The sequence below is a fragment of the Macrosteles quadrilineatus genome, unplaced genomic scaffold (assembly GCF_028750875.1).
Source record: "Macrosteles quadrilineatus isolate MER2022 unplaced genomic scaffold, UCM_ALF_1.0 Scaffold_9__3_contigs__length_116548681, whole genome shotgun sequence".
NCBI lineage: Eukaryota > Metazoa > Arthropoda > Insecta > Hemiptera > Cicadellidae > Macrosteles > Macrosteles quadrilineatus.
In genome coordinates this window covers 54832716-54845728 of record NW_026542602.1, presented here as the reverse complement: position 1 = coordinate 54845728, position 13013 = coordinate 54832716, and the positions used below count along the sequence as shown (strand labels likewise).

Below are 13013 nucleotides of genomic sequence, written 5' to 3'. Positions count from 1 at the left end.
ATGGAGTACCTCGATTATTTGGACTATGTCAGGATACATCCACCTCGCATACCTGGTAGATATCGTAATTTTAATCCATTGAATGATCTGTCAGAAGAAGAGTTTAGAGACCGATTTAGATTGTCAAAGGATGCAGTGAATGAATTAATTGAATTATTAACTCCGAGGCTAAGAGCTCCTGACCCGAGAGGCCCTCATGGGATTCCTATCTGGAAGAAAGTATTGATAGCCTTACGTTTTTTTGCTGTAGGTAGCTTCCACAGAGAAACGGGTGATTTATTAGATTGCGGCGAATCTACTGCTTGTCAAATAGTTCACAAAGTGGCGCTGGCTATTTGCTTGGAATTAAAGAGAGAATATATTAAATTCCCCTCGGGGGATTACGCAACCGAAACTAAAAATAGTTTTTACAACAAGTACGGTTTTCCAGGAGTTTTAAGTTGCATTGATGGAACTCACATTCCTATTGTCTGCCCTGCCACTCCGGACAAGGAGGAGTATAGGAACAGAAAAGGCTTCTTTTCCATCAATGTATTAGCCGCTGCTGGTGCCGAACTAGAATTTACGTTCATAGTTGCACGATGGAAGGGAAGTACACACGACTCGAGAGTATTTAAAAACTCATCCCTTTACGCTAATTTTGAGGAAAGAGACATGGGTGGCCTGCTGATTGGAGATAGCGGATATGAATGTAATAGGCAAGTATTATACTTTAGTTTATAATTTAATTAGTAGGTGAAACAATATTACATATTAATGCAACCCTGACATGAAGTAATGAGGTACCTAGCTATTAATTTTATCAATTGTAATAACAGTGTTAAACCTATTGTTATTTTTTTAGTATTTAATGGAGTGTAATTAACAATTTATTGTATATTGTACTGGTTTTGCGTACAACATTTTGTAATACCATTTTGAGTGTAGCCGTTTTGGTCTTCCATACGAAGTAGCCTACAAATGAACTTTCTAACATAGTAACATTTCCAACCGATCATGATAAAATAGCCTAATATTTATTTATACACACACACACACACACACACACACACATATATATATATATATATATATATATATACAAATGTATAAATAATATAGCCACTGCTGAATGTATTGAATCGATTTCAGGTTCTTGATGACACCTTTGTTGAATCCTGTTACTCCTGCCCAGGGACGTTATCAAAGAGCATTAGTTCGGACAAGATCGAGTGTCGAAAGAATGTTTGGTCTATTTAAAAACCGATTCAGGTGTGTGATAGTGTTAAAATAGGAAAATATTATATTAAGGGTGTCATGTCTAAAATTGTATAGTAAATTAGTTTTATAAATTAGTGTAATCTATTTACAATCAAATTTTATGTAAATGGTTTAGGCCTCTTATTAGTTTTCACAACGTTTATATTACTTTGCTTCCTTGTTTGTTAGGTACAAATTTTGCAATAGATTTTACACTAACTTCCCGAGCTAGAAATTTGAAACTCGCAAATGGATAACAATGCAATATCATTATAATTTTCATATTTCCCTTGGGTCTACGCCCCGTGGGTTTCCAAATTTTCCATGTTTACATTTTGGAAGCATGTAAATAGTCAAATACATCAATTGAAGTCAGCTGTAAATACCTTAATTTAAAATTGTTAAAAGTTAAAAATAAAAAAGGTACAAAGCAAAAACGTACAATATATAACTAATAAGCTACTAATTAGCCAACATTGATGATATACCATGATTTAATGGTTTTCATTAACTGCAATATTAATTTTATCTGTATATCTTCCAGGTGTCTTCACAATGACAATACTTTACGCTTCAGTCCTCGCAGATGTTGCATCATCATCGTTGCATGTGCTGTGCTCCACAACTTCGGGATAAGAAGGGCATTATGGCAAGATGTTGTGGACCCACTAGATGACGTTGAAGCCATTGCTGATGATCCTGTGGATGAGAACGACCTCCCTGCTTATGACCTTCCAGAAGGAATTTTGTCTCGAAACGACATTATCCGTCGTCACTTTTCCTAGAGAGTGTGCTAGAGACCTCAGTAGGAATAACGCAAAAAGTTTTGTTACACCTTTTTATTACGTTCAATTAAACGGGGCTCGTGTGACTAATAAAATTACACTGTTTTGAAAAAAATAATGTTTTATTGTTATTGACGGCTGTACAGTTAGGAAATACAAATATGTTCACACGTAAACTGCATACATTTGATTTTGTACTTTATTCTGAACTAAACTGTATTACGATATTTTATTTATTATTGTTTGTTATAACCAAATAACATATAACGAAAAGGTTGATTTTAATACTTGGCAAAATTAATAACTCCTTCCACCTGAACTAACAAACTAAATTTATATAAGTTCAACACTAATTTCAAACGAAATAATAAAACACTTTTATTAATAAAAACTATCACCTTAGCCCTAAAAACCGGGGAAAAATTAAAATAGTTATACATACAGTACAATACCTGAACTAACAAACTAAATTTATATAAGTTCAACACTAATTTCAAACGAAATAATAAAACACTTTTATAAATAAAAACTATCACCTTAGCCCTAAAAACCGGGGAAAAATTAAAATAGTTATACATACAGTACAATACCTGAACTAACAAACTAAATTTATATAAGTTCAACACTAATTTCAAACGAAATAATAAAACACTTTTATAAATAAAAACTATCACCTTAGCCCTAAAAACCGGGAAAAAATTTTAATAGTTATACATACAGTACAATACTATTACCAGTACCTATTAAACGTTAGTAAAACATTGTTTCGTCTTTGGGCTAAACAGTCGTTATATGTCTAAAAGAGATTATTGATTACTAAGACCAAAAAAGTGAAATCATTCCTTGGACCGGTACTAAGTAAAGACATTATAACGGAATAAATATATGATAAATATTCAAATTGATTATATACTAAAGAAACAACCTGAAATGTTTTTAAATAAAAAATAACCCCCATACCCTAACCTTAACAACGTATTAGTAAAACATTCCTAAAATTAATATTGAACGACTTATTACAACATAAATCGAGCAAAAATACCATCAAAAATACCAAAAAATCATATTAAACTATCGTTCGTTTTGGTTATACAGGTTTTAGTTTGTAAGGTGTTGACTGAAGAGCTGAAATGTTCGTTGCTCTGAGCTTTCTTCTACATCTCCTTCATGATGTTCGTGGCTAGCTTCTTGTCGAAGAACAATTCGTTTTTTCAATTGCCAATAACTCAGTTCTTCTTTAATTACTCTCATTTTTTCCTCGTGCTCCAGTTTTAAATACTCCATCCGTTTTTTGTGGAACTCTTCGGCATACTTCACAACTTTCTTGTGAGTTTTCTTTGTACCAACTGGAGGAGGGGTTGTAGAGGGGGTATTACCACCTGTAGTTGAGTTTTCCGCTCTCGATGACGAAGCAGGAGATAGGAATTCTACAGAAGTGGGGTCGTCAACGGTTTGTTCATCGTCCTCTAAAAAGAAAATCCTTTCATAGTATTGAAAAAATCTACGTAAACTAATGTAATAGTTGGCAAGTGCCTTATTACTTGCATTATTGTAATCGTATAATTGTTCCGTTTAAATGCCTAAGCACTGCATTTCAGTTAATCAATTTTTAAACCGATAATTTAATTCTTTATTACGATAATACTGTTAAATATTAATGTGTTATTATGTTGTTGTTGTTATATATACGAAGACTGTATAACAATTTTTGACTTTGCCTATTGTATAAATGTAGCCTATATACACAATGACAATAAAGAGATTTGGTTTGATTTGATTTGATTTGTATTATTGATGAAAAATCCTGTGGGAAAATGTATGGCTCTTAACATTCCCGCTTTTCCAACATTTTAAAATTCCTAAACTTTAAGGTGAAGATCTAGTTGAGCGGGCAACCTCAAGGTCATTGCACCAGCCCCCTCTCACTCCTTACCCCTTGGCGAGGGAGAGCGTCTTAGGGGGTGGTGACCGCCAACGATATAAACAACTCGTGACCGCATGACGTCACTAGGCTGCAGCTGGTGCTTCCCCCATCTGAGGATTCACAAGTGAAACTTCGTGGATATGTTAATCCATATATGGAATCCATGGATTTGTAATTGTTACATATGCAACACATTTATTATGATTAATATAAATTCTAGACATTGTTATAATATAACTTACTTCATTATTGATTACTTTTTAATTTTTACAGACATATGAAATTAATTTAGATTTTTCAATTATTTTGTATATTTTTTTGGCGTGGGAATGGGAAATCTGTATGTATTTGATATTATTATCACCTATTGTGTCTTATATACTTATTCACATCAGAATTTATTTGAAGGCTAGTTATGTTTCCCTTAAGTTTAGAAAAAAATGATTTGTGTTATTGCAACAGATACTTTACAATTGCAGTTTTATCTTAAACTCAAAACTATGTCGGGGGTAAGGAGTCGATATGTTGTAAATACAAATCGCAATATCTCTTAAACATTACAGATAGCTGGATTTAATTTACACCTCTGTTCTTCGATGAATTTGAATATTATTGAAATTATACTTAAAACATTAACCTTCAAAGAGTAAACTGTACCATTAATATTAGTGAGTAAAGTGTAATATTTAATAATATTAGTAATATTTCACCACAACGGGCACTGTTGCTAGTAAGATTATACTCACCATAATCATTGTCATCATCGGGAATGTATTCCAGAGGTGTTTGATCTGCCAATATTTCCTCCATTCCCGTATCTTCCTCTGTAGTTGGCGATGGCGGTCCTCCCCCTGTTTTAAATTTACTACGACGTTCGGCAGCTTTCTTTGTTTTGTAAGTGCTTTTAATTCTTTTCCAAGCAGTTTTTAACTGGGGGATGGTTCGCTGATGTACAAAACTTTGCGCATTAAACTCTGTTGCGATTTTCTGCCATGCAGTTTTACGAATGGATTCAGTCTTTTGGTCGTGCAATTTCTTTTCGATTATTGGATGTTTTAACACCAATTCTTTGACTAAATCTAGTTCTTGTTTGGACAAATTAGGGGTGCGCTTCGCGGTCTTCTTGGTATCAGCCATGGTCAATGTGACACAATAATACAATTAAACGCACTGTTTCTATATCACTACCACTTAAAAAAAGTAATCAACCGCACTGTTTTATATCACTACCACTTAAAAACAGTAATCAAACTCACTGTTTTCACTTAAACAAAGTAACCATACACAATCTTTACTAAGCCAAACTAACTAAAACAACAAAAAGAATTATCTTAAAATAAAAAAATTACATCAACGCCAAAACTCACAACCTCCTCTCGAACTACATACACCAAAATTTGACAGAAAACTAAATAGTGTCAGGGCATATCCCCCCTCTCCAAGGGTGCTTTTGTTGTTGTCGACTGTCACGAGTTCTGCAGTGGCCGTTGCCAACCCTACAACATAAATTCCCCGCGATTCCCTGTCCATCTAGCCGCGCTGCGACTTAGGCGCGCCTATACTTGATCTACGACCATTTCAACTTAGGCGCGAGCTCCCAAGCCTGGTTTCTGGTCCTGGGACTAAAGTTAGGCGCGTCCAACACTAGGCGCGTACTAGCTGGGCTCGAGCTCCCAAACCGCCCCAGGGGCGGTTTGGGAGCTCGGTATTAGCGCTAGTCCGCGACTAAATCCGGATATTTCCGGTATTTTAGGCTGCCGCCTCGAAAACGGGTTTGTGAGCTCGGGATCAGTAAGGCGCGCGCCTAACTTGTGCAGGGATAATCTCGCGCCTAAATATTGTTGGTTTGGGAGTCAAGTAGACTTAGACGCCAGCCTAAGAGATAGTCTCGGTGGGTTTGGGAGACCAATTTCGGGACTAAGAGGTATGTTTTCGTCATAAAAATCAGTGAGTTTAGTCCCCAACTTTAGTCCTGCCAGAGGGCAGGTCTAAGTCGACATCATGCCGGTATTAGCTCATTAGCAAGTTTATTGTTTACATATTAACTAAAAGAATGTTATATTGGAATTCGTTATTAAATTCCGAACATTTTCATTACCCTCAAAGTATATTTGAAAAAAAAAATTTTTTTAGGTTTCTTAAGTTAAAAATAAAACAAAGATCGCTTTTAACCAACAATTATTTTGTTTTTGTATTTATTGTTAGATGCAATATAAATATAGGCAATAACGGGAGTTGTTTTAACCGAGAGTTTGATAATAAGCACCCAAACCTTTATTATAAATAATCTATTTGTTATAATAAATATTCACTACGAAAAAGTGAGCATATACGTATTCCCCTGCACTCCCTCTCCTCCGATTATGAAAGAGTGGAGAAATAAAACGAACAATAAAAATAGATCATAAAAACTGCTCAGAATCACTGCTCACTGCTCAGTCTTTATCGATCGTTTCAGTGTTCAAGTACATTATTGTGACTGTGCTCGTGTAGTGTCATTGACCGCGCGCTAGTGATATGGAGTACCTCGATTATTTGGACTATGTCAGGATACATCCACCTCGCATACCTGGTAGATATCGTAATTTTAATCCATTGAATGATCTGTCAGAAGAAGAGTTTAGAGACCGATTTAGATTGTCAAAGGATGCAGTGAATGAATTAATTGAATTATTAACTCCGAGGCTAAGAGCTCCTGACCCGAGAGGCCCTCATGGGATTCCTATCTGGAAGAAAGTATTGATAGCCTTACGTTTTTTTGCTGTAGGTAGCTTCCACAGAGAAACGGGTGATTTATTAGATTGCGGCGAATCTACTGCTTGTCAAATAGTTCACAAAGTGGCGCTGGCTATTTGCTTGGAATTAAAGAGAGAATATATTAAATTCCCCTCGGGGGATTACGCAACCGAAACTAAAAATAGTTTTTACAACAAGTACGGTTTTCCAGGAGTTTTAAGTTGCATTGATGGAACTCACATTCCTATTGTCTGCCCTGCCACTCCGGACAAGGAGGAGTATAGGAACAGAAAAGGCTTCTTTTCCATCAATGTATTAGCCGCTGCTGGTGCCGAACTAGAATTTACGTTCATAGTTGCACGATGGAAGGGAAGTACACACGACTCGAGAGTATTTAAAAACTCATCCCTTTACGCTAATTTTGAGGAAAGAGACATGGGTGGCCTGCTGATTGGAGATAGCGGATATGAATGTAATAGGCAAGTATTATACTTTAGTTTATAATTTAATTAGTAGGTGAAACAATATTACATATTAATGCAACCCTGACATGAAGTAATGAGGTACCTAGCTATTAATTTTATCAATTGTAATAACAGTGTTAAACCTATTGTTATTTTTTTAGTATTTAATGGAGTGTAATTAACAATTTATTGTATATTGTACTGGTTTTGCGTACAACATTTTGTAATACCATTTTGAGTGTAGCCGTTTTGGTCTTCCATACGAAGTAGCCTACAAATGAACTTTCTAACATAGTAACATTTCCAACCGATCATGATAAAATAGCCTAATATTTATTTATACACACACACACACACACACACACACACATATATATATATATATATATATATATATACAAATGTATAAATAATATAGCCACTGCTGAATGTATTGAATCGATTTCAGGTTCTTGATGACACCTTTGTTGAATCCTGTTACTCCTGCCCAGGGACGTTATCAAAGAGCATTAGTTCGGACAAGATCGAGTGTCGAAAGAATGTTTGGTCTATTTAAAAACCGATTCAGGTGTGTGATAGTGTTAAAATAGGAAAATATTATATTAAGGGTGTCATGTCTAAAATTGTATAGTAAATTAGTTTTATAAATTAGTGTAATCTATTTACAATCAAATTTTATGTAAATGGTTTAGGCCTCTTATTAGTTTTCACAACGTTTATATTACTTTGCTTCCTTGTTTGTTAGGTACAAATTTTGCAATAGATTTTACACTAACTTCCCGAGCTAGAAATTTGAAACTCGCAAATGGATAACAATGCAATATCATTATAATTTTCATATTTCCCTTGGGTCTACGCCCCGTGGGTTTCCAAATTTTCCATGTTTACATTTTGGAAGCATGTAAATAGTCAAATACATCAATTGAAGTCAGCTGTAAATACCTTAATTTAAAATTGTTAAAAGTTAAAAATAAAAAAGGTACAAAGCAAAAACGTACAATATATAACTAATAAGCTACTAATTAGCCAACATTGATGATATACCATGATTTAATGGTTTTCATTAACTGCAATATTAATTTTATCTGTATATCTTCCAGGTGTCTTCACAATGACAATACTTTACGCTTCAGTCCTCGCAGATGTTGCATCATCATCGTTGCATGTGCTGTGCTCCACAACTTCGGGATAAGAAGGGCATTATGGCAAGATGTTGTGGACCCACTAGATGACGTTGAAGCCATTGCTGATGATCCTGTGGATGAGAACGACCTCCCTGCTTATGACCTTCCAGAAGGAATTTTGTCTCGAAACGACATTATCCGTCGTCACTTTTCCTAGAGAGTGTGCTAGAGACCTCAGTAGGAATAACGCAAAAAGTTTTGTTACACCTTTTTATTACGTTCAATTAAACGGGGCTCGTGTGACTAATAAAATTACACTGTTTTGAAAAAAATAATGTTTTATTGTTATTGACGGCTGTACAGTTAGGAAATACAAATATGTTCACACGTAAACTGCATACATTTGATTTTGTACTTTATTCTGAACTAAACTGTATTACGATATTTTATTTATTATTGTTTGTTATAACCAAATAACATATAACGAAAAGGTTGATTTTAATACTTGGCAAAATTAATAACTCCTTCCACCTGAACTAACAAACTAAATTTATATAAGTTCAACACTAATTTCAAACGAAATAATAAAACACTTTTATTAATAAAAACTATCACCTTAGCCCTAAAAACCGGGGAAAAATTAAAATAGTTATACATACAGTACAATACCTGAACTAACAAACTAAATTTATATAAGTTCAACACTAATTTCAAACGAAATAATAAAACACTTTTATAAATAAAAACTATCACCTTAGCCCTAAAAACCGGGGAAAAATTAAAATAGTTATACATACAGTACAATACCTGAACTAACAAACTAAATTTATATAAGTTCAACACTAATTTCAAACGAAATAATAAAACACTTTTATAAATAAAAACTATCACCTTAGCCCTAAAAACCGGGAAAAAATTTTAATAGTTATACATACAGTACAATACTATTACCAGTACCTATTAAACGTTAGTAAAACATTGTTTCGTCTTTGGGCTAAACAGTCGTTATATGTCTAAAAGAGATTATTGATTACTAAGACCAAAAAAGTGAAATCATTCCTTGGACCGGTACTAAGTAAAGACATTATAACGGAATAAATATATGATAAATATTCAAATTGATTATATACTAAAGAAACAACCTGAAATGTTTTTAAATAAAAAATAACCCCCATACCCTAACCTTAACAACGTATTAGTAAAACATTCCTAAAATTAATATTGAACGACTTATTACAACATAAATCGAGCAAAAATACCATCAAAAATACCAAAAAATCATATTAAACTATCGTTCGTTTTGGTTATACAGGTTTTAGTTTGTAAGGTGTTGACTGAAGAGCTGAAATGTTCGTTGCTCTGAGCTTTCTTCTACATCTCCTTCATGATGTTCGTGGCTAGCTTCTTGTCGAAGAACAATTCGTTTTTTCAATTGCCAATAACTCAGTTCTTCTTTAATTACTCTCATTTTTTCCTCGTGCTCCAGTTTTAAATACTCCATCCGTTTTTTGTGGAACTCTTCGGCATACTTCACAACTTTCTTGTGAGTTTTCTTTGTACCAACTGGAGGAGGGGTTGTAGAGGGGGTATTACCACCTGTAGTTGAGTTTTCCGCTCTCGATGACGAAGCAGGAGATAGGAATTCTACAGAAGTGGGGTCGTCAACGGTTTGTTCATCGTCCTCTAAAAAGAAAATCCTTTCATAGTATTGAAAAAATCTACGTAAACTAATGTAATAGTTGGCAAGTGCCTTATTACTTGCATTATTGTAATCGTATAATTGTTCCGTTTAAATGCCTAAGCACTGCATTTCAGTTAATCAATTTTTAAACCGATAATTTAATTCTTTATTACGATAATACTGTTAAATATTAATGTGTTATTATGTTGTTGTTGTTATATATACGAAGACTGTATAACAATTTTTGACTTTGCCTATTGTATAAATGTAGCCTATATACACAATGACAATAAAGAGATTTGGTTTGATTTGATTTGATTTGTATTATTGATGAAAAATCCTGTGGGAAAATGTATGGCTCTTAACATTCCCGCTTTTCCAACATTTTAAAATTCCTAAACTTTAAGGTGAAGATCTAGTTGAGCGGGCAACCTCAAGGTCATTGCACCAGCCCCCTCTCACTCCTTACCCCTTGGCGAGGGAGAGCGTCTTAGGGGGTGGTGACCGCCAACGATATAAACAACTCGTGACCGCATGACGTCACTAGGCTGCAGCTGGTGCTTCCCCCATCTGAGGATTCACAAGTGAAACTTCGTGGATATGTTAATCCATATATGGAATCCATGGATTTGTAATTGTTACATATGCAACACATTTATTATGATTAATATAAATTCTAGACATTGTTATAATATAACTTACTTCATTATTGATTACTTTTTAATTTTTACAGACATATGAAATTAATTTAGATTTTTCAATTATTTTGTATATTTTTTTGGCGTGGGAATGGGAAATCTGTATGTATTTGATATTATTATCACCTATTGTGTCTTATATACTTATTCACATCAGAATTTATTTGAAGGCTAGTTATGTTTCCCTTAAGTTTAGAAAAAAATGATTTGTGTTATTGCAACAGATACTTTACAATTGCAGTTTTATCTTAAACTCAAAACTATGTCGGGGGTAAGGAGTCGATATGTTGTAAATACAAATCGCAATATCTCTTAAACATTACAGATAGCTGGATTTAATTTACACCTCTGTTCTTCGATGAATTTGAATATTATTGAAATTATACTTAAAACATTAACCTTCAAAGAGTAAACTGTACCATTAATATTAGTGAGTAAAGTGTAATATTTAATAATATTAGTAATATTTCACCACAACGGGCACTGTTGCTAGTAAGATTATACTCACCATAATCATTGTCATCATCGGGAATGTATTCCAGAGGTGTTTGATCTGCCAATATTTCCTCCATTCCCGTATCTTCCTCTGTAGTTGGCGATGGCGGTCCTCCCCCTGTTTTAAATTTACTACGACGTTCGGCAGCTTTCTTTGTTTTGTAAGTGCTTTTAATTCTTTTCCAAGCAGTTTTTAACTGGGGGATGGTTCGCTGATGTACAAAACTTTGCGCATTAAACTCTGTTGCGATTTTCTGCCATGCAGTTTTACGAATGGATTCAGTCTTTTGGTCGTGCAATTTCTTTTCGATTATTGGATGTTTTAACACCAATTCTTTGACTAAATCTAGTTCTTGTTTGGACAAATTAGGGGTGCGCTTCGCGGTCTTCTTGGTATCAGCCATGGTCAATGTGACACAATAATACAATTAAACGCACTGTTTCTATATCACTACCACTTAAAAAAAGTAATCAACCGCACTGTTTTATATCACTACCACTTAAAAACAGTAATCAAACTCACTGTTTTCACTTAAACAAAGTAACCATACACAATCTTTACTAAGCCAAACTAACTAAAACAACAAAAAGAATTATCTTAAAATAAAAAAATTACATCAACGCCAAAACTCACAACCTCCTCTCGAACTACATACACCAAAATTTGACAGAAAACTAAATAGTGTCAGGGCATATCCCCCCTCTCCAAGGGTGCTTTTGTTGTTGTCGACTGTCACGAGTTCTGCAGTGGCCGTTGCCAACCCTACAACATAAATTCCCCGCGATTCCCTGTCCATCTAGCCGCGCTGCGACTTAGGCGCGCCTATACTTGATCTACGACCATTTCAACTTAGGCGCGAGCTCCCAAGCCTGGTTTCTGGTCCTGGGACTAAAGTTAGGCGCGTCCAACACTAGGCGCGTACTAGCTGGGCTCGAGCTCCCAAACCGCCCCATAGAGTCTATGCGAAATTCCACTTCTGCTTCAACTAACACATTTAAATGGGTTTTCCCCGCTGTAGTGAGGAGTGCGTTAGTCGGCTTGATAATATATTTTGATTCCCTGAGCTCCTTGCTATTTACACATGAAATATTAGCTCCAGAATCTAAGAGTATAGCTACTTCACCTCCCTCCATTCACGTGCAAAGGATATCTTTTCTTGATTCCCCGAGTAACAACTGAGCTGAAAACACTTGCCGCTTTCATTTGTTTTGTAAAGTCAGAAAGGAACCTTATATGCTTTTGCTGATATTGCTTTTGCACACATGGATTGTAAATGTTACACTCATCATTATCTGCTAGAAGAAGAATAACTGCGGGTGTGGCCGTGGCTTTTAGGAAACACTTTGGGAAGCCTGACTTAAAAGATTGCCTAACAAACTTTTTGACATGCCAAAGGACCAATCCTAAACAAGCAACGGTATATAGCCTTATAACCAAAGAACACTTCAACGGCAAACCAACGCTGGGTGCTTATAACTCTGCTTTCAAAGATCTGACAGTCAATATTAAAACCAAGAGCTTCAGAGTGCTAATCTGCTCCCCAATGGGATGTGTCCGAGATCTTGTGCAGATTGAGCATTTTGCCATGAAGATAAGCGAGTTTCATGATATCACCGGTGTACCGGTCATAGTTGTCACCAACATGCAACCAGGAGCTCAGCGTGGTCTCCATCATGGACTCTCCCATCCCCAATTCACCCTCAAACTTCGACAAGAATTACAAAAAGTAGCACAATCAAGAAGTGTTTTCACAACAACAGTTTCAACTTCAGCTACAATCACCACCTAGTAGCCCTCAACAGCAGTCATCACCAGATCAGCATCCCTCAACACAACAACATCCCTCTGCAATAGAAGTTCCTGATG

At 35.1% G+C, this 13013-nt stretch overlaps 4 protein-coding genes across 4 annotated transcripts; 2 read left to right on the top strand and 2 right to left on the bottom strand.

Annotated features, from left to right (window-relative positions):
- LOC129003458 (putative nuclease HARBI1) lies at window positions 1-2024 on the top strand. The gene is made up of 3 exons (XM_054431753.1): window positions 1-698; window positions 1132-1251; window positions 1784-2024. The coding sequence occupies exons 1-3, from the start codon at window positions 1-3 to the stop codon at window positions 2022-2024; spliced, it is 1059 nt and encodes a 352-aa protein (XP_054287728.1).
- A 1098-nt stretch (window positions 2025-3122) lies between these two features.
- Window positions 3123-5085, bottom strand: LOC129003457 (myb/SANT-like DNA-binding domain-containing protein 3). The gene is made up of 2 exons (XM_054431752.1): window positions 4695-5085; window positions 3123-3490 (listed from the first exon to the last, which is right to left on the bottom strand). Exons 1-2 carry the CDS (start codon window positions 5083-5085, stop codon window positions 3123-3125), a joined length of 759 nt encoding a protein of 252 aa, XP_054287727.1.
- A 1380-nt stretch (window positions 5086-6465) lies between these two features.
- Window positions 6466-8489, top strand: LOC129003456 (putative nuclease HARBI1). The gene is made up of 3 exons (XM_054431751.1): window positions 6466-7163; window positions 7597-7716; window positions 8249-8489. Exons 1-3 carry the CDS (start codon window positions 6466-6468, stop codon window positions 8487-8489), a joined length of 1059 nt encoding a protein of 352 aa, XP_054287726.1.
- Window positions 8490-9587: 1098 nt separating this feature from the next.
- Window positions 9588-11550, bottom strand: LOC129003455 (myb/SANT-like DNA-binding domain-containing protein 3). The gene is made up of 2 exons (XM_054431750.1): window positions 11160-11550; window positions 9588-9955 (listed from the first exon to the last, which is right to left on the bottom strand). The coding sequence occupies exons 1-2, from the start codon at window positions 11548-11550 to the stop codon at window positions 9588-9590; spliced, it is 759 nt and encodes a 252-aa protein (XP_054287725.1).
- Window positions 11551-13013: the final 1463 nt, after the last annotated feature.

Excerpts from the sequence above, each read along its gene's own strand:
- LOC129003456 (XM_054431751.1), top strand. The coding sequence starts at position 6,466 with ATGGAGTACCTCGATTATTTGGACTATGTCAGGATACATCCACCTCGC. Across the intron at positions 7,164-7,596 it reads AGCGGATATGAATGTAATAG|GTTCTTGATGACACCTTTGT; the intron begins GCAAGTATTATA and ends AATCGATTTCAG. Across the intron at positions 7,717-8,248 it reads CTATTTAAAAACCGATTCAG|GTGTCTTCACAATGACAATA; the intron begins GTGTGTGATAGT and ends TATATCTTCCAG.
- LOC129003457 (XM_054431752.1), bottom strand. The coding sequence starts at position 5,085 with ATGGCTGATACCAAGAAGACCGCGAAGCGCACCCCTAATTTGTCCAAA. Across the intron at positions 3,491-4,694 it reads CGATGATGACAATGATTATG|AGGACGATGAACAAACCGTT; the intron begins GTGAGTATAATC and ends TTTTCTTTTTAG.
- LOC129003458 (XM_054431753.1), top strand. The coding sequence starts at position 1 with ATGGAGTACCTCGATTATTTGGACTATGTCAGGATACATCCACCTCGC. Across the intron at positions 699-1,131 it reads AGCGGATATGAATGTAATAG|GTTCTTGATGACACCTTTGT; the intron begins GCAAGTATTATA and ends AATCGATTTCAG. Across the intron at positions 1,252-1,783 it reads CTATTTAAAAACCGATTCAG|GTGTCTTCACAATGACAATA; the intron begins GTGTGTGATAGT and ends TATATCTTCCAG.
- LOC129003455 (XM_054431750.1), bottom strand. The coding sequence starts at position 11,550 with ATGGCTGATACCAAGAAGACCGCGAAGCGCACCCCTAATTTGTCCAAA. Across the intron at positions 9,956-11,159 it reads CGATGATGACAATGATTATG|AGGACGATGAACAAACCGTT; the intron begins GTGAGTATAATC and ends TTTTCTTTTTAG.